The 18,542-nt window shown below is 52.2% G+C and overlaps 1 protein-coding gene across 9 annotated transcripts in view; it reads left to right on the top strand.

The window, feature by feature from the left end:
- The window catches only part of SLC7A1 (solute carrier family 7 member 1), a 79,192-nt gene extending 64,414 nt beyond the window's left edge, over positions 1-14,778 (top strand). For all 9 annotated transcript variants that reach the window (XM_014843845.3, XM_014843841.3, XM_014843843.3 and 6 more), the window contains 8 exons: positions 87-208; positions 866-1,088; positions 1,881-2,020; positions 4,628-4,730; positions 6,483-6,700; positions 6,959-7,125; positions 7,828-7,936; positions 9,572-14,778. In XM_014843845.3, coding sequence (XP_014699331.1) covers positions 87-208; positions 866-1,088; positions 1,881-2,020; positions 4,628-4,730; positions 6,483-6,700; positions 6,959-7,125; positions 7,828-7,936; positions 9,572-9,675 — 1,186 coding nt within the window. In that variant the 3' untranslated portion in view covers positions 9,676-14,778. The remainder of the gene's footprint in view (positions 1-86; positions 209-865; positions 1,089-1,880; positions 2,021-4,627; positions 4,731-6,482; positions 6,701-6,958; positions 7,126-7,827; positions 7,937-9,571) is intronic.
- The last annotated feature ends 3,764 nt before the right edge of the window (positions 14,779-18,542 follow it).

Raw genomic sequence — 18,542 nt, 5'->3', positions numbered from 1 at the left:
GTCACAAGCCAGTGGGGTGACTGGAATGGCTTCTCTTCACAGTGAAGCCAGCACTGTGAACTTTGACTGTGGCTCTTTTTTTCTAGTGGCACAAAAGAAGGGAAACCTGGTGTTGGTGGATTCATGCCCTTTGGAATCCCTGGTGTCCTGTCGGGGGCAGCGACCTGCTTCTATGCCTTTGTGGGCTTTGACTGCATCGCCACCACAGGTACGCCCCTCCACCCGCCATCTGGAGCCCAGGCCCCGGGTCCCCCTGCCCTCCTGTCAGACAGGCTGCACTAATTTTACCCGTGGGTCGCCGTTTTCCTTCCTGTGGACGTGTGCCAGTTGCTGCTCTTTGCATGAGTCACGTGTAGATTTGTAGCTTCCTGCTGATCTTTTCCCCCCATTATCACTCCTCCAAGTGGCAGTACCTAACAGGAAACTCTGCATCATGAACGTGACTGACTGTCTGCTGCTGGAGTGGGATAATGGCAGCCCTAGCTGCAGCCTGACTTCATATCTGTGCATCATCCGGGAGAAATGAGGCCATTAAAAATACTGTCATCCTGGCACATTGAATAGGCTAGGCTGTGTCAGGCCTCCCCAATTTTCTCTGCCAAAGGAAACAAATCTTTTCCTTCTCTGAACAATGATGTAATGGCCGGGAACACCATCCCAGGGCCTATGGGTCCTCTGGTCTGTGCTACTGAGGGCCACCCTCGGTTCCCAGAAGACCGTGGTTCCCATAGGGCCAAGCACTGTTGGGTGGTCTTTTGTGGGTGGCACGGGTCCCCTGGACGCGGAGAGGCCTTGGGCATCTCATGGGTTTGTGCGGATGCCCCGCTGTCCTGCCCTCCCAGGGCTGACTCCTTGCTGCTTCTAGGTGAAGAAGTCAAGAACCCCCAGAAGGCGATCCCTGTGGGGATCGTCGCGTCCCTCCTGATTTGCTTCATTGCTTACTTTGGGGTGTCGGCCGCCCTCACACTCATGATGCCATACTTGTGCCTGGACAAAGACAGCCCCCTGCCGGACGCCTTCAAGCATGTGGGCTGGGAAGGTGCCAAGTACGCGGTGGCCGTCGGCTCCCTCTGTGCTCTTTCCACCAGGTAGCTACGGATCTGAAACTGAAACTTTGGGGAGACACGAGGTGCACTAGGCTGTGTAAAGCTGGACACGTGGGTTTAGTGGTAATATTCCTCTTTTCCCTTGAAAGAGCCAGCAGCGCAACCCTGATTATGTGGTTTCTCTCCTTGTTATTAATCATCCAAGAGTTGATTGGGTTGTTGATATTTCGTCATGAAGAACTTGAGGCCCACTCTAACATCATCTGCTTAGCAAGGGGCTGGTTGTCTGTTCCCGACCTTGGCCGCTAGACCAGGCCACCTCCGTAACACAACATCTTGGCCCTTAGTTTGGCCGTAAGGCAGAGGCTACCTTGAAAAAGGGAATAAGTGCCTTTTCATGAGAAACATTTTGCCCCTGAAGTTTCCTGCTAGCCAGCATAAACAGGAAATAGTTGGTAAATATTGATTTACCACAGAGAAGTCCTCATGAAGGCAGTGGTGCTTCTGTTTTCTGTTTGATTCAGCTGGAGAGAATTGCAGGAATAAATACAAAATTTCCCTTCCATAAAAATTATGACTAGATGCCATGCTGGTTTATGTTAGACATTTCCCATTCTTTAACTTAAGACGTACTTAGAGTGGGTGCTTTTTCTGGGGTTGACATTGAATTCTGAGTCTGGGAGCCACGGGCTTCACACGGTTGGGAGGATGGCCGTTCTTGGTGAGAGTTCAGGGCTCCCTGTCCTCAGTGGGAAGCTGTGTGGGCACATTATGGTCTTTCTATTGCTGACAAGCTGGTTTTGCTGATGGGTTTTGCCTCTTCCTTCTGTTTAGTCTTTTAGGTTCTATGTTTCCCATGCCTCGAGTTATCTATGCCATGGCCGAAGATGGACTGCTTTTCAAATTTTTGGCCAAAATCAGTGAGAGGACCAAAACACCAATAATCGCCACCTTAACCTCAGGTGCCATTGCTGGTAAGAACCGGAACTAATTTCACGTGCCAGTATTTTAAGAGTTGAGTTACTGTTCCTAGGGAAGTATCTTGACTTGTACTGTTCTGTGAGAGATTTCAACTCATCTTTTTAACACTTGGTTTTTACCCTGGGAACCTGGTTTATTGCAAGGTGTAACTGCCCTTTTGACAAAAGGCAAAGGGTGGTTTTACAGACAATGTCATGGAATTCTCAGGAAGTTTGAATTCTCTTATCGTTATTATCCTCTCATTGGGCAGAGCTTAGAACACAGTGTTCCTTCAGAGCCATTTGTCTGTTCCCTTTTCTCAAAGCCCCTGAATAGACTTTGGTGAGATGACGTCTTGCATGGTACAAGCCAAGTGACTTTTGCTTAGTCCTGGAGATTCAGTGTCCATGTATCTTAGCTTATGAATTCTCTGGAAAGTGAGAATTCCTTATGATCAGTGTTTTGTAAAACGTGCTACTTACTCCCCAGGGAATATTAAGGGTGTTGCTGGTGAAGCCATTTTCCTTAAGTTTATAGAATAATGGCAGGCCCAGAGGAGGTTTATCTGATCAATTAGTAGGTTCTTCACCAAGAGGACAGTTTTGACAGATGAAATCAGTGGACTGAAGAACCCTTTGACCTATGGAGTGTTCCAGGGGCCCCCGATTAAGGAAAGGGGGGGGCCCAAAAGGAAACTTATGTGCACACGCACCGAATGCTATTTGTTTTATATGTTTATATGTTTAACGATTGTGTTTCATAGCCCTGAGGCAAGCATGGTCCAATTTTACAGATGTAGAAGTGGAAGCTCAGAGCGGGAAAGTGAGGACGCACGCCCAGTGAGTGTAGAGCTGGCTCTTGCTTCCTCGTTTGTTTTTATGCCAAAGTGGCCAGCTCCTTCCAGTGTGCAAGGAGAGTAGTGGGTCTTCTTGGTAAATTAGGATACATGATACCAGTCACAGTTTGTACCATCTTAAATGAATGAATTGTTGTTAGTAAGTATATATGCCCTTAGCAAAGTATGCTTAGTTTTGTGGATTAATATTATGTAGTGAAAAAAAGCTAGTTTTTCATCATTTAACAAATTTGTCATGTAATTCTGCATTTCTGAGAGTGATCATAGTGGTCATGTTTGGGGACAGCATATGTCAGAATATGACCAATAGATTTAAGGGATTAAGGAATTGGAAATAGTGAATGTTTTTTGATATTTACATGTAATTTGATCATATTAAAGACTGGCTTTAATTTCCTTCTTGTGCTGAGTAAGGGAGATCAAACGATAATCTTTAAAGTGACTATAAAGGGTTTACTCTTTCTTTTAATTTGGTGGGCGTGGTAAATAAGTATTTGGTTTTCTAAAATTACCTCACATGGAGGAAATCTGGTTCAAGTTTCTCTGGGAGTAGGAATGTAGGCCTCTGGGACATGCACTGTTGGATAGTGTTCTGAACATCCAGAAGGCTCTCATTGCTCTTTAATCCTATTATTTATCCTCAATTTAAATTTGTTTTAGTTGCCATAATTATAGGGGCTTGAGAAATATTTGTGGAAAAGTAATGTTTTATGTTAATGTTTTTACTTGTGTTGATTGCATGTGATTTGAAAATATCCCAAAGTAGAGCTAGCCAAGTAATTTTTTAAATGGGAGACTTGACATATAGACCCACATAGATATACATACTCTCACAAAAGTTGCAAAGGATTTTCAAATAAGCATGGTTTTTTTATTTTTATTTTTAAGTGGGGTCATGGTGACCAGATTGACATTGTTTGGGAATAATACTGCTTTCCGTGCTCCCAGAGCCCCTGCAAGGCCTCCCGGAGCACTGGACTTGCCCTCATCCACCTCCTCATCACTGTCACCTACTGATGCATGTGTCTTCTGCTCTGGGAGGCTGGGGACTGTCTGGTCTTCTGTGTTCAGTGACATATATCTAACACCCAGTAACTGGCACGCTCTCAGTGAGGGCCAGATACATGAGGGATGAGTGGGTGGATGATAGGTGAATGGATGGATAGATTATGGATGGATGGATGGACGGATGGATGGATGGACGGATGGATGGATGGATGGATGGATGGATGATGAATGGATGGATGGACGGATGGATGATGGATGGATGATGAATGGATGGATGATGGATGGATAGGTGGTGGGTGGGTAGATGGATAGCATGTGCATGACTGTCTATGAGTCAACATGGTATAGAGGAAGACACACTGGACTTAGAGTCACAAAACCTTAGTTCAGATCCTGGCTTTTCCACTTACTAGCTGTGTGGCCTTAGGTAAGTCTCCCAACATGTCTGAACTTCATTTTCTCCATCTCTACTGTAAGGATAGCTTGCAAAGTTGCCATGAGGATCAAAAAAGGTCATATTGATGAAAGTACTCTCTCTATGAATGTTAATTGTTATTACCATCTGTTGAGGACTGTGTGTGAGATTTCATCCTGAGCTTTTCTTCCCTTCAAGCAGTCTTTCCATGGAAAGGGCCAGGGGTGAGGGGGGGCAAGTAAATGCAGCAATCCTTGCCTGCCCTGGATCACGGGGGTTGTGGTTTTGGCTGTCAGGGTGTAGAGGGCCATCCACAGATCCTGATGTTTGTCTCCTCCCCAGCTGTGATGGCCTTCCTCTTTGACCTGAAGGACTTGGTGGACCTCATGTCCATCGGCACTCTCCTGGCTTACTCTTTGGTGGCTGCCTGTGTGTTGGTCTTACGGTATGTATGGATTTTCTGGATTCCGTGACTGAAATGTAGATGCACCCTATTAGCCTTTTAACAGTTCATGTTAATGGTTTATTCAGTGTAAATTTTAGGTTATTGATAGCCTCGTTGGGAACTGCCCAGGAGAAGTTGGGATTTGGTGGTTGAAGCCTAGAGAAGACACAGAATATCCTTGAAAAGAGCCAGGGGTGGCCCCCATCACTCTATCATGTGCCCTCTTTTTTCTCACTGGATGCTGGGAGGATAGAGACAAGTTCTCAACCTGGCTGTTGGGCCTGTACCCTGGATTTGGAATTTTTGAAGGCTTAGAGCAATGATTTCAATTTGGCCCAGGTTCTTATAACAGGGGGGACTGAGGACTGGCCCTGGGGGTATTGGGAGAATCCAAGAGCTGTGCAGCTTAGGTCTGCGATGCTTCTGTAGCAGCACTGTGCTACCTCTGGAGGAACGAGTGCCGTTACGTGGCGTGCAGCGGTTGGGGTTGCTGCTCAGGAAGACTTTCCAGTTTCTGGCTGTTTTAGCCTTGCGTGGACCAGGCCGGCCCTGTGGATGGCCATAATAAAGCAGCTGTGGACCTAGGCTTGGTGTCCTGGTGTTCTAAGCTGCTCCAGTGCCCTCCTCCCACAGTACAGCCCTGGGCCAATTTTCCTTTGCTCTGGAAGGACAGGGCTCTGCTTCCTCACTCCCAGAAATGGCCCAGGGTGGCATCATCGTGAGAACATGTACTTCTGGAGACTTGCAGTGTTGGTCCCCTGGCCAGAGCCTCCTTATTGCTTTTCAGGTATTTAAACTTGCAAGGCCATTGATTCCATTTCTAATGTGCTCAGCAGCTAATCTACTTAAAACCTGGGTTGAACCTTGGTGTAGTGGCTGTGTAGAAGCAGCTAAAACTGGTTTGCTAGTTTTCTGACCACTTATTCCTTCCCAAGGGCTCAACAGTAGAATTTTCTATGCGGTCGCCTCACTTTCTTGATTGAATGGTTTTGCATATGTGAATCAGTGAAAAACTGGTTAAATATCTTTATGTTCACTCGTAGAGTGTATGAAAATGATTTATATAGCACTCTGTTTTTCAAAGCTGGTGGAAAAGATTTGAGCTGTGTTCATTTTGGGTGGGAAGATAAGGAGCCTTATTTAAAATGAATGCTTTACTTTTAGGTAGCTGTGTCTTGGAAATCATGCCACAGGCTCAGTCCTTTGCTCAGTGCTATAGAGTTATTTATGCCAAGGCACTTGGCGTTTTAAAATAAATTGATCCAATTAAGTCTCACAAACAGAATTTCTCAAATCCATCAGCCTGCAGACACTTTTCTCCAGCTCTCTGCACCAAATAGGATCCTAATGTTATTGCTTTCTATTTCTGTCTGTATTTTAGCTCCCTAAAGCCATAGTTTTGTTGGCAGTGTCCTACTGTCTTAAGCATCGAAGGGCCAGTGCCACTTCACAGAGCCAAGGAACCGTCTCAGAACATTCCTCTGGGCTGGTTCGTGGTGGAGGTTAGGTTGCCTCCAAACAGAGACAGCAAGGAGGGTGTTACCCAGAAGCAGGAGAAGAAGATGAGGACCCAGGTCCCCTCTGCTGTTTGCACTTTGCCAGAGACAGCATTGTTCTGACTACCTGCTTCCTATTTTATGCCTTGTGCCTGGGCCCCTTAACTTTGACGGCTTACTCAGAACTTGAGTTAGTGTGGGTCCTTTTGCTTAATTAAAGCATAGTCCGATGGGCGTGTGATGCATTTCCTTACAGGTATCAGCCAGAGCAACCTAACATGGTGTACCAGATGGCCAGAACTAGTGATGAGCTGGATCAGGCAGACCAGAATGAGCTGGTGAGCACCAGCGATTCCCAGACAGGCTTTTTACCAGAAGCAGAAAGGTTTTCTTTGAAAACCATACTCTCACCCAAAAACATGGAACCTTCCAAATCCTCTGGGCTAATTGTGAACATTTCCACCAGCCTCATAGGTAAGAGTCTGCCCGTCCCTTTCTGTTTGGGGTCTGGCTTGCTGGCATTGTGTGGTTTCCTGCGAGCGGGGCTTGGGGAGAGCGGGAAGGCTCAGCAGCTGTCTTGCTGCTGGACTGGGAGGTCGGTTATTCTGTCCTAGTCGCAGCTGATGCCTGCAGACATGGAGCCTGCCTCTCCGCAGATTCTGGGGGGAACTGAGGATATCTGTGGGAACGTGAGGAATGGTTGAGTCGCACCTCTCTCTCCCCTCCCCTTAGCGATGCTCATCATCACCTTCTGCATCGTGGCCGTGCTGGGAAAGGAGGCTCTGACCGAAGGGAAGTTGTGGGCGATCTTCGTGCTCACGGGATCTGCCCTCCTCTGTTTACTGGTCACGGTCATCGTCTGGAGGCAGCCTGAGAGCAAGACCAAGCTCTCATTTAAGGTGAGCAGCTTTGCCTAGTGGGCCTGGAGGGAACCTCCTGGTAGGTCACAGACCCTGGCACTCCTGCTGGAAGGCCCGCCCTGCACGGACCCGGCCCGGCCTGGGTGTCCAGAGGGAAGTGCTTGTCAGCCGGCCTCAGGGGAATATGAGGAGGGGCCCAAGGGCACAGACGGTGTCTGCTGAGAGAGAACCTGACCCTGTGAGAGGGCGCCCCTCCCTGTCCCGGGCCCTCAGGTGGCCTAGCTCACCTCATCCACGGGGGCTTCTCATAAATGTCCGCCTAGGTGGGTCACATGTCATTACCAAGACTTGGAGAGGACCACGGCTTCTGCATTTTCAGATTATACAAACGATAAAATAGTTCAACCTTAGGGATAAAGTGAAAGTCCCTCTTCTAGTTTTTTCTGCTCATTTTGGCAATTAGTGGCTTAGAACCCAACTCCCGCCTCTTAGGATTTGCCTGTGTGTGTGTGTGTGTGTGTGTGTGTGTGTGTGTGTGTGTGTCTTGGGGGTGTGGAGAGGTGGGCTGGGGGCAGAGGTGGGGATTGGTACTCGCTTCCTCTTCCCCATATAAATGTGGCAGTCCATGTAAATGTCAGGTGCATTGTCTTTTTCTAGGTAGTTTTCTCAGTGATTCACATGGGCACCATCTCCATGCCCTCCACCCGTCAGATCTGACACTGCCACCTCATGTCTTTGCAGGTGCCGTTCCTGCCGGTACTCCCCGTCCTGAGCATCTTTGTGAACATCTATCTCATGATGCAGTTGGACCAAGGCACGTGGGTCCGGTTTGCAGTGTGGATGCTGATAGGTACGTCAGGTGGTGGGTTTCGCTGCACCCAGCATGGCCGATGTCCCCACGTCTCTCGGAGGCCTGCCTGACCCGGAGCCAGTGCTGTGTGGCTCATTCTTATTCCCTGCTATTTGGCTGGATGCTAATGTCATCGAGCCTTCCTCGTTTCAGGTTTCAAACATAGTGAAAACTCATGTAATCAGCAGTTTTTTCTCAAACAATGAGGAACTCCTGCTAGATTGTGAGTTCTCTCTCCCTTTTAGATACTTTTCATTTTGATAGCCTCTTCTCTGAACTGATTATTTCGCTGGGCAAGAGCTTGACGTTAATAAGAACAAGGCCATGGGTGTGCTGTTGATAAAGCCCCCATTGATTTCACCCCAGATGGGAGAGTCTGGACTGGACCTCCTCTGGCCTGGGCACCCCCTGCACCAGCTCGTGTGGGCTGCGGGCAATGGCAGGGCCTGTGGGAGGCTTGGGTGTCACCACGCCAGTGCTGGCCCTGTGTGGGGCTGAGTGTGGCTCACCCCGTCTCTTGGCCTCCGGCACCTGGGGCAGGAGGTGATAGACTCAGGTTCCTTCCTCAGTGTCTGAGCCTGAGTGCTGATGCCCAGGGGACTGGCCTTGACCTTCGCTGCTCAGTGTCACTGACAAGAGCAGTCCCCTCAGGACCGTGTTTCTGCCAAACCTCTCAGCCTGGGGAGGCAGCACGTGGGGCAGACGGCTACAGCCGCGTGATCTCCCTTCTCTGCAGGCCCCTCATTCTCTGCACGGTCCAGCCCATGTCTCAGTAGACAGACGGCTCCCCTGGAGCCTTTATGTGAGGGAGCTGGCTCAGGCTTCACAGCGGCACGTGCTCAGCCCCCTGTGGCCATCGCTTGAGATGTGGGTGGGGCGCTCGCTCTCCCCTGGAGGTGGAAGACACCTGCCTCTGAGCATCCCTGCTGTCAGCTCTAGGGTTCCAGGGCCTTAGGTTCTTTCCTGGCTTTGGTTGCCAAGTCCTTCCTCTAAGGCCTGCTCTGCTTGTGTCTCCTGCACGAGGTGGCCCCAGGCCCTGGGCTAACATTCCTGGGCGGGTAGTTAGCGGCACAGATCCCTGCCCCCACCACGGACCTTTGGAGCCCTCTGGACGCTGGAATGGCCTGAGTTCTTGTGTTCCGTACATTCTCGGGTGACTCGAAGGCTCTGACAGTCACTGTGTAGAGCAGCCCGTTGGGCCTGTACAGACAGCATGGGGACCCGCGGGTGCCCTTGCACCTGCTGGAGTCCCACCCCGGGAGGGACCAGCACGACTTCCTGAGTGTCTGTCCCATCCCCGTCCAGTGGCCATGTGGGTCCTCAACCAGGTGGTCAGTGGATGGAGCTGAGGGACGGCTGCCCTCCCGGGCCCATGCCTGCTGCTGCCCCTGCTCGGAGCCGCTGTGGCCGAGGCTATCTGGAGGGTGCACCTTTGCTGCGCCAGAGGCGAGCCTGGACCCTCCGCTGTCCCTCTGTGAGGAGCACACGTTTCTCCACGTGTGCAGGGGAGGCCCCCAGGGCTCAGCTCGGCAGGCAGCGGGTCCAGGCTCCCCCCGCCTCGCGCCCCAGGCCGCCCTCTGCCTGTTTCCTCGGCCCGCGTTCTGTTCACGCCCGCTCTCTGCTCTCGGCCCACAGGCTTCGCCATCTACTTTGGCTACGGTTTGTGGCACAGTGAGGAGGCGTCCCTGGGCGCTGACCAGGCAAGGACTCCTGATGGCAATTTGGACCACTGCAAGTGACACACGGCCCCGCCCCCCCGAGGTGGCAGCAGCCCTGAGGGACGCCCTCGGAGGACCCGGAAGCACCTTGCTCTTTCCACCAATGCGTCAGGACCCACTCACATCCAGAGAGCCCCAGTGCAGCGAAAGGTGCAACTACTTGAACTGCAACCTCAGCCCGCAGCTCACGGGTCCTGCCCAGACCTGCTCTGCGGTGGGCGCACTGGGCCCCGCTCACCTCCTACAGCTTCCTGGCCAGGGCTCCTTGGCTGTGGCTGGCCACTGTGTCTCCTAACCTCCCTCTGAACAAAGAACGTAGCTCCTCTCCTCACCAGCTCAGTGCCCGTGCTGCTGTGGCCTCAGACAGAACGGAGGCCGCCTTCTCCCGTTACCTCGGGAATCCAGGCCTCCTCCCCAGGGACTGTGTCGGTGTTGGAAATGTTGCATACTCCAAACTTTGAATAGCCATCTCCCCACTCAGCCCTAGACAGCCGGCCGTAGATGCAAGATGAGTGCCACCAAGCAGGCTGTCCCCAGCAGTCCCCCACCACAGCCAAAGGACAGCTGTTTACTTAAAAAGGAAAAACAAGACTGGTTTCCTTCTCTCCCTTCTGTCCTCTGAGTTGCTTCCAGAAGGGGTCATTAGGACTGTGACCCCTCCCTTCACTTTCCCTCCCAGGTAGGGGCTTTGCTCGGACACTGTGACAGACGCCAGCACCCCAGCACACTCAGGCAGCAGGCCTGAGGGCAGGGGGTTCCGTCACAGACTAGAAGAGGGGAGCACTATGTGGGAGCAAGGCGGAGGGGCTGGGAGGGCGGGCTCCCCTGCGCTGTGCACCGATCCGGGGCCTTCCGCAGCTGCACTCCCTCCAGGCCTGGGCCGTTCCTACTGCTTCTGGCATCTCTCTCTGCCAGCTGCGCATCCTGAGTAACTGGAACCTGACAACTGTATTTGTGTAAGACCCGCCTCAGATTAGCAGAGCTTACAATACCATTTCTTGCAAGTCTTTGCCATTCGCCAGATCCTGCCCTCTGATGCTAGTGGGTCCATTTCCTGGGTCTTGTAAGGTTCTCCAGGCAGGTGTCCGCTCGTTCTGAGGGGTCGGTGGCCAGTGCTCCCTGCCACTTCTGACCCCTGACGTGGTCTGTTTGGCCCCCCTCTTAGGTATAATCCAATCGAGTCCTCCTGTTAGTTGCTGTGAATCACTCCCCCAAATTAAGTTGACACTTAATGTTGACTTGGAAAACGACCAAATAATTACCCGATGCCGTAGGTGTACTGTTCAGGGTATGGGGTCCACACACGAGACAGTTGGGGTCATATTGCTGTCCCTCTTATGTATCTGTTGTCCAAATGCCGTGGGTTTGTAACCCTGCCCTGGACCTCCTGCCTCTGTAAGTCAGAGAGCCGTGGGGCCCATTTGGTGTCCCCATACACAGGGCACGCTCCCCTCCCGGGGCACTGGAGGACTCGTGCTGGGTTACACACTCCTTGTAGACGGAAGCCAGAGGAAGCCTTCCAGTTAGTGGGATGGAGGAGTCAGGGCCCTGCGCTGATGGGAGGGGCCAGGCACTTGGGACACCACAGAAAATGTAATGCTGCTTTCGAAGCTTAGTTTCTTTCCCATTTCTTCCCTCTCTGGCCTTTGACACAAATCTGGTAGAGAGAAGCCTGATAAATTGACCACACTTGTTTTTTCTCCCTGTGCACCAGAAAATTCGTGGAGAGAAATGCAAGGATTAGCAAAGCGGCCAAATGGCCAGGTTGGCCAGTGGCAGGCGGGCGGGCAGGCAGGCGGCCTGGGGCTCAGCCTTCGTTCTGAGGGCCTCATCGCCTCGCTGGAAGCTTTTTATTTTAAATACCATTTGTGAATGTTCCAGAGGGAGGATCCTAAGAGCCTAAAGCTTAGATTTCCAAAGAAAGGTATTTAAATTTATGTAGATTGGTGCTGTACAATATTTTGATAAATATTAATTTATTTTGTTGGGGTTTTGGTTGTCTCCTGTGTTCTTGGGGCCTGTTAGCTATTTGTTTGCTTGGTCTGTTATTTTTCCACATGGGCAGAGAGAATTTGAGGGAAAGAGGGTGTCCAAGAAGGGTAGAGAGGATTTTGTTTTTTTTTTACTTTAACATCTCTTTTTGGCTGAAATTTCTGTGCAAGACAGTACCCCGCAGACTGTGTTTACACTTGCTATTTCAGCTGGCAGCATACAGCATTCTACACACTGAAAGGTGTTTCCCCTACAAGGCCCTGGGATAGAGAACATCCTGGCAGATGTGAGTCTCTCCCTTCTCCCCTTCCTCCTCCCCACCCCTCCTCCTCCCCCTCCCCTCCCCCTCCCCCTCCTCTCCCTCCCTCCTCCTCCTCCTCCTCCCCCTCACTTAGCCCAGAGCTGGAAAGTGCTGCCCCAGAGGCTCAGGCCCCGTGAGGAGAGGCCCCCACCCCCGGCCACGGTGGAGCCTCCCCCAGGAAAGGACATCTGAGGTGACACAGACACATGGTCACTGTGCTTTTATTGAGAATAGTGTTTGTACAGTTGCCAGGGGTTTTCCCTTCTGTGCATGAGGCAGTGATGTGAGGGGCGGTATCTTGGGTGAGCACTCGATCTTAATAGACTTTCTCATCACACCCCTCGTTCCTGCCTCTGAAATACACACACACACACACACACACACACAGGCAAAAAGAAAACCCACCAGAAGTGCCCAACAGTTTCACATCTCTCAGCACCCCCCCAAACAAGAATATGATTCTCCTGTGACGCTCAGATACTTGGCCAGTGTTTGCCTACATAGTCAGAAATCCCACATTTCCAGAGACACACCCTTTGGGAGTGGTGTCCACTTTTATTTGTGCCCCCATCCCAAATATTCCCACAGGAAAGACCCATTTGTGCTAAGTGAGTAGGTGCCTTCCTGCCCCTGGGGGCCCTGTCCTGCATGTTTGCGTGACCTGGTAGAAACACGGAGAAGCCAACAGCAGGGCCCCCAGGCCTCTGCCAAAGAGTAGGGGTGAAGGGGGTCTCCAGGGAAGCACCCAGGCCCTGGGGGCAGGTGAGACAGGCACCCACTTCTTGGGGGGACCTTGGGCGGGAGATTGGGCCTCTGTACACCCCCAGCCCCCAGCTGCTCAGACCCCCTCACCCCACCTTTGGGCCAGATTTGTTTTTCCAAACCAAGAGGGAGGAGTGGTTGAGCCATCTTTTCCAGGCCGCCTTGGAGACTGCAAAACATAGGTGTTGTCAGAACCCCTCACAGCTCCCCCACTTGGTTTTCCATTGACTCTCATCTGTCAGGCCATCAACCACCTGGTCCATGTGGCTGAGGCTGGGGTTGGACACCACGGGCCTCCCACCTCCTGTGTGTCCACAGGCTTCTCCGCCCACCCTGAGCTTCTGAGGCCCTGACACGCTTCCTCCTTCACCTGTGGCACGCCTGTGTTCACACCTGGATAAGGCACTCGGCCTAGCTGGACTCGTGGCCAAGAGTGTGCTGCTATTCCCGAGTGGGGGTGGGGAGGGCGGTGGGAACTCGGGTTATACCGGATCTCCCCCAGCCCCACCACAGAGCAGCCTTCTGAGGTGACGAGGTTTTGCTGTCTCACAGCCTAACACTGGAGACAGAGCTATGAGTGAGGACAGGGTGGGAGGCTGGGTTCCTTGGGTGAGTGTGGGCGTGCCTTAGACCCCACCCTGACTACAGGTGAGCTCGTGGGCATTTTGGGGGCCTCACTGCTGGAGAAAACCTGCCTGGCCCTGTGCCAGGAGCCGTCTTTTCTTATTTGAATGTCCCGCTTTTATACGTCTAACAAGAGCCGATTGTTCTGTTGGCACCCAAGAGCCATCCCCATGAAGAGGAGTAGCGCGGGATCTTGGCGCCCGGCTCCATGACCGGTGTGTTGTAGGATGGATGGAGAGGTGTGTTTGTGGGCACATGCACGCTCTGCTGGGTGTACGTAGGTCCGTGATGCTTGTGTGCAGAACTGTTACAGAGTTTACTTCAGGTGGAACTAAATATATTTTATGTGTAATTGTTATGTATAATTTAAGACATATCTGTTTGCCATCGTAATGAGAGTATTGTATGTAAGGCTCCTTAGAGCGAGATGTACATTTTGTCAGACTCTTGCGGACTTTTTTTTGGTAATGAAATGCTTTATTGATCCAGTGGTGCAAGAAGCTACACTCCGTATCTCGTCATCATAGTTAGGATGCCTAATGGATTTTAAGGCAAAAAAATAGGTCAACTAAATTTCACAGTCGTCACTAGAACCCAGAGTCTTTCAGTGCCTGCTGCTTCACGGAGCAGCTGTGGTCTCTTTCAAGAGGGACGTGGTCCGGCCAGGGGACTCAGGGCACAGTCATCGTGGGGCCCTCCTGGATCCCCCTGTGTGTGTGTTGCACTGCGGCTGAAAGACCTCGGCTGTGAAGTTCGAATCGATTTTCTCAGGGTATGAGCGTGTCCAGCAGGGTCAGGAAACAGGGCTAGCAAGAAGCATTCAGACTTTGTTAATTTATTAACGAAGTATATGATACTGTGTTTCTTGATGACAAACTTTTTAAGTTTGGGACTTATTTTCCCATCTGAGAAGTTATATATTTAAAATAAGTTTCCTCCTTAAGTTGTGCCTTTCAGCGTCAGTGGGTTTAAGGAACACAAAGCGTGGTGATATCAATGAGGGTTGGTTTATTATCAAATCTGAACTAGTTGTGGTTTTTCCAGTAAACTTTTTCTTCTACTGACCAAGGAGCCATTATTAAGAGAATTGTGTTTTTTATTATGTAAATTGTATAATATTTTTTGCTTGTTTGATGTTCTATTTTTCTAATAGTTTTCTTATAGTTGCTTATAATTGTGATACTAGATTTAGATTCTGAAGCTAACTGCAAATCAGGTTGGTCTCTGCTGGTCCCTCCTGTTTTGTTTATTTTAAGGACAGGCATAGGTATCATCCATCGCCTTTAAAAAATGTGAAAGGCTGTGCTGTATCCCATTTTTGCTGAGAACACTGTACATTGACAACTTCCTACCATACTTTACATTGTAAAATCAAACTATTTTGTGGTACATTATCTCATGCTTCCGCAAATTCTAATAAATCCTGTCTGTGGCTTCAGTGTGTACAGTGCGATCTTAAGGATTCTAGCAGCTCCGGGCGGGGTCCTAAGCTTGGCAGTGCCCCACGGAGACTTCCAGATCCTGCTCTTTGCTTCCTTAGTATCTTCCTGCGTCCCCACAGCCGGATGTCGGATGTGTATTGCTTCCTCTCCCTCCAGCCATTTGGTGGAAACCTCATTCCGACCCTTAGCGGCTTAACAAGGGCGTCCCCGGAACCCTCGTTTAGGATCCCATGATGCTGTCTGCCCACCTTCCACTCCTCACTTGCCTTGGGTCTGGGCCCCAGGGGTCGTCCTGCCAGTCGAGCTTCCACGCATAAAGCTGCTCATTTGCTGCAGCACTTGGGTGTCAGGGCTCAAAACCTCCTCACACCACGAACCCCTTAGCCTTGCCCTTCCCTCCACACCGACGCTCCTTAGGGAGGATAGGGTACGTGCAGGCAGGGAGGGGGTGGCGGAAGGATTGGAGCTGTTCCGGTGGTAATTCTTGACCTCATTCCCCCATCCCCCCTTGGGAAAGGAAGCATTTTCGTGCATAGGAGGCAGATTCAGTCAAGTGGGCCTTAATTCTCAGACACTAAGACGCAGTGACTGAGTGGTCATGCTGGAAGATCTGTTCCCGGACGATAGGCCTCACCTTTGCGTTCTCAGGGGGCAGACCGCGCTGGAGGAGGACACCGGGCCTAGAGAGAAGGGCGGGCGAGCTGCTGCCGCCCGGCTCCGCGCCAGATCGAGCGTCAGGAATACGTTAGGAGAAGCTGCACGCGAGCGCGCCACACACCTCTCACATTCGTCGACCACACAGTAAACCAGACCACGGAGCTCGGACGGAGCGCAAGCACCCCCACCCCGCAGCCAGGGGTGTGCAGCGCGGGCAGGCAGGGGTCCTCTTTGCCGTCCCCAGTGCGATTTCTCCGTTAGAGGGTCCGCTGACAACTTGCAGGTGCCAGCGGGCCCAGCCCCTGGCTTGCAAAACGGGCCGGCTCCATAAAGCGTCCCAGAGTGGCCAGTGGGTCCCGGAACCGGGAAATGCCTCTGGGGGCCGGGCTCGTTCCGGTTCTCAGCCTCTGGCGGTGAGAAGCCGCCGCGGCCGAGCGCGAGGCGGAGCCCTTTCCGCAGCGCCACACCGCCACCTAGTGGCCGGCGCGGTGCCCGCGGGGGTGGGGGGATGCGCAGCCCGACGAGTCCCCAGCAGGGGTCCAGCAGTTTCTTAGCAACCCTGACCCGGCTCCTCAAGCCTGGGAACAGCGACTCCAGCCTAGAAACCTGAGGGAGTCACCTGGAGCGACTTTTCCCTCGCACGGGTTGGTTATGAAACGCTTCTGGTGAATCCAAAGCTGCTGCCAAACAGCGTGGCACTCCCAGCGCGGAGGAGTCCTGTGGGACCTCTCCCCAGGCCGAAGCCCGGGGCCCACTGCCCTCCAGGTCCGGCCCTCCAGCCTAGCCTTGCTCGGCCAGCGACAGGGCTGGGCACGGTTGGAACACCAACTGTGGATAACCCTGTCTACCCCTCTCCAAAAGGGGACAGCTTAATTTTACCAAGCTAAGCCCGTCCACCAACCCATAAATACAGCCGTTAGAAAAAATCTGCAGTGTGAGAAACCACTTAGGGAATAAAACAGGCAGTGCTTCTGCTAATGAAGCGAGCCCTTTGGCCTACTTCTCAGCACCGTCGCAGCTAATCCCAGGGGATTCCGGACTAAGTCAGAGAGGGGAGAGGCTGTGCAGGTTGGACTTTCCCGTGGATCCTTTAAATTTCCACTCCTTAAAATAATGAAGTCCCTTACTGAGTGCCTCCTTAGACACCAGTGCTCTTGCGGTGCACGAGAGAGAGGGGACTGCACAGGTCTCCCGCTACACTAATTTGGGCGCAGTTAGAACGAGAACCCGCTCAGCTCAGCACGCAGCAGCAGTAGCAGCTGCGCCCCGGGTGCCAGGCGGGGCGCGCCGGCGGGGCCCTCAGGCATGCGCAGTTGGGGTGGCCCCCCGCTTGGGGCTGCAGCATCCGAGCCCCGCTCCTTGCTGGCGCTAGAAAAATCTTGTAGACTTGGTGAGCGATGCAAGTAAGTCTGCATCTCCTGGGCACATCTTCCCTCCATGCTGGGGGTGGGGAACAGAGCTTGGTGTTCAGAAACCCCGGGCATCCTGTTTTTGTGTATTTTTAAAAGAGGTTTGAGAGAAGCAGACTGGTTTTTAAAAAAAGGTAATTTAGCAAACTTAAGTAAACTAACTCCCTGTCTTAACCCTGAACAGAACCAGCTTTGGTGGTGTTTTTGTGCTTGTTTAACCTTTGACCCAGACTCCAGTAGGCAGGCACCTGCCTCTGATGGTCACGGCTGGGACGCCAGGGTGCAGTCCCAGAGTCGTTGCTTGAAGTCCATACACTGACGCAGGGCGGGGGGCAACAGCTGTGATAACGGCCTCTGACTCCAATAGCAGATGGGAAGGGCCTGGCTTCTCGGCGTTAGCTCAGCTTAACTCCTCTGTCACTCCCTTCTGGCTGAGATGATCCACGTCTCCACGCAGCCAGAGCTGGGCTGTGCAAGGGTCCTGGGCACCGAGGACGTGCCTGAATGATTGACTTCAAAGGTCTCCTCTGCCTGCTGCAAAGTAGCTGTCGGAGGGGACGCAGCTCTCTGTGGAAGGCGGCGCTAACCTCTATCCTACACATGTCGGGGGGCGAGTTCCCAGTCGGCTCCTTTGTGAAGGGGAGATGCTGATGTGTGCCTTGTCTACTCACACGTGGGGACAAGGACAATGGAAGATGGTTATTGTAAAAGTGGAGGGCACAAGACACCCCACAAGACACAACAGGTTGGGATGTGTTGACAAGTAAATCATTAATAAATAGGTACCCGTCATCAGTAACGGAAGCGTGAGTGATCCAGAGGGGATCCTGTGGGGTTCCTTGCAGGTCCGGAAGTGGCTCTAGGTGACTTATCATCTGTGAAGGGTCCCTTGTTCCTCAACTGTTCAGGAGGGCAGATTGCTGAGGTCTCCCTAAAGTAGCTGTCACTCTCGTATGCCCTGCAAAACCACCACAGGCAGCTGGCCAACCTAGGGGTCCCCCTTGAGACTCCCAAGCACAGGCAGGCGCCTGTAGGACCCTTCAGGGTCAGGCTGGCCAAACCGGCTGCAGCCCATCCTGAGGGCGGCGGGTGGCAGGAGCAAATGCTTTCAGGTTGAAAGGAGTGTCCTGGCTGCACACAGGGTGTTAGGGAGAGCCACAGAGCTTCCCAGGGCCGTGTCCCCCTGTCGGCTGGAGAAAGCTCATAAGGAATGAACTGCGGTGACCATGGACACCACACCAGGAGGGCCTGTTCCCTGCCGCTCTGAGAGCTCTGCAACGACCCAGAGAGAAAGTGACAGGATTGAGGACAGATGGAGCTCTCCCTGGAGTAGAAACAGAGGGCGAGGTCTGAATTTGAAAGCCATGGTGAGGGGATTGTACTCAATCTTTTGTATCCTTTTTCCAATCGACTCCACCCCGCCCCTTCCCCAAAAGACGGCCTTGCAGAGCAGAGCTCTGAGGTCCCCAAAGTCAGGGTGGGCTGCTGCAGACCCCAGGCTGGAAAGATAGGTGTGGAGACTTGGGACCTGCCGAGTAGGGGGAGAGGGGGTTTCCAGACTCAGTGACAATCACCTGACCCTGACACACACAGAAAAGGAACCCAGCCTGCAGAAACCTCCCTGCCTCGGATCCCCAGGCTGAACTTCCTGAAGCCCGAGAGGGCCAGGCCGACAGTCACAGCGAGTGCATAGCACAGAAG

This window comes from Equus asinus, chromosome 11 (assembly GCF_041296235.1).
Source record: "Equus asinus isolate D_3611 breed Donkey chromosome 11, EquAss-T2T_v2, whole genome shotgun sequence".
Classification (NCBI taxonomy): Eukaryota; Metazoa; Chordata; class Mammalia; order Perissodactyla; family Equidae; genus Equus; species Equus asinus.
The sequence above is the reverse complement of the archived record's forward strand: the minus strand, read 5'-3'. Positions and strand labels throughout refer to the sequence as shown.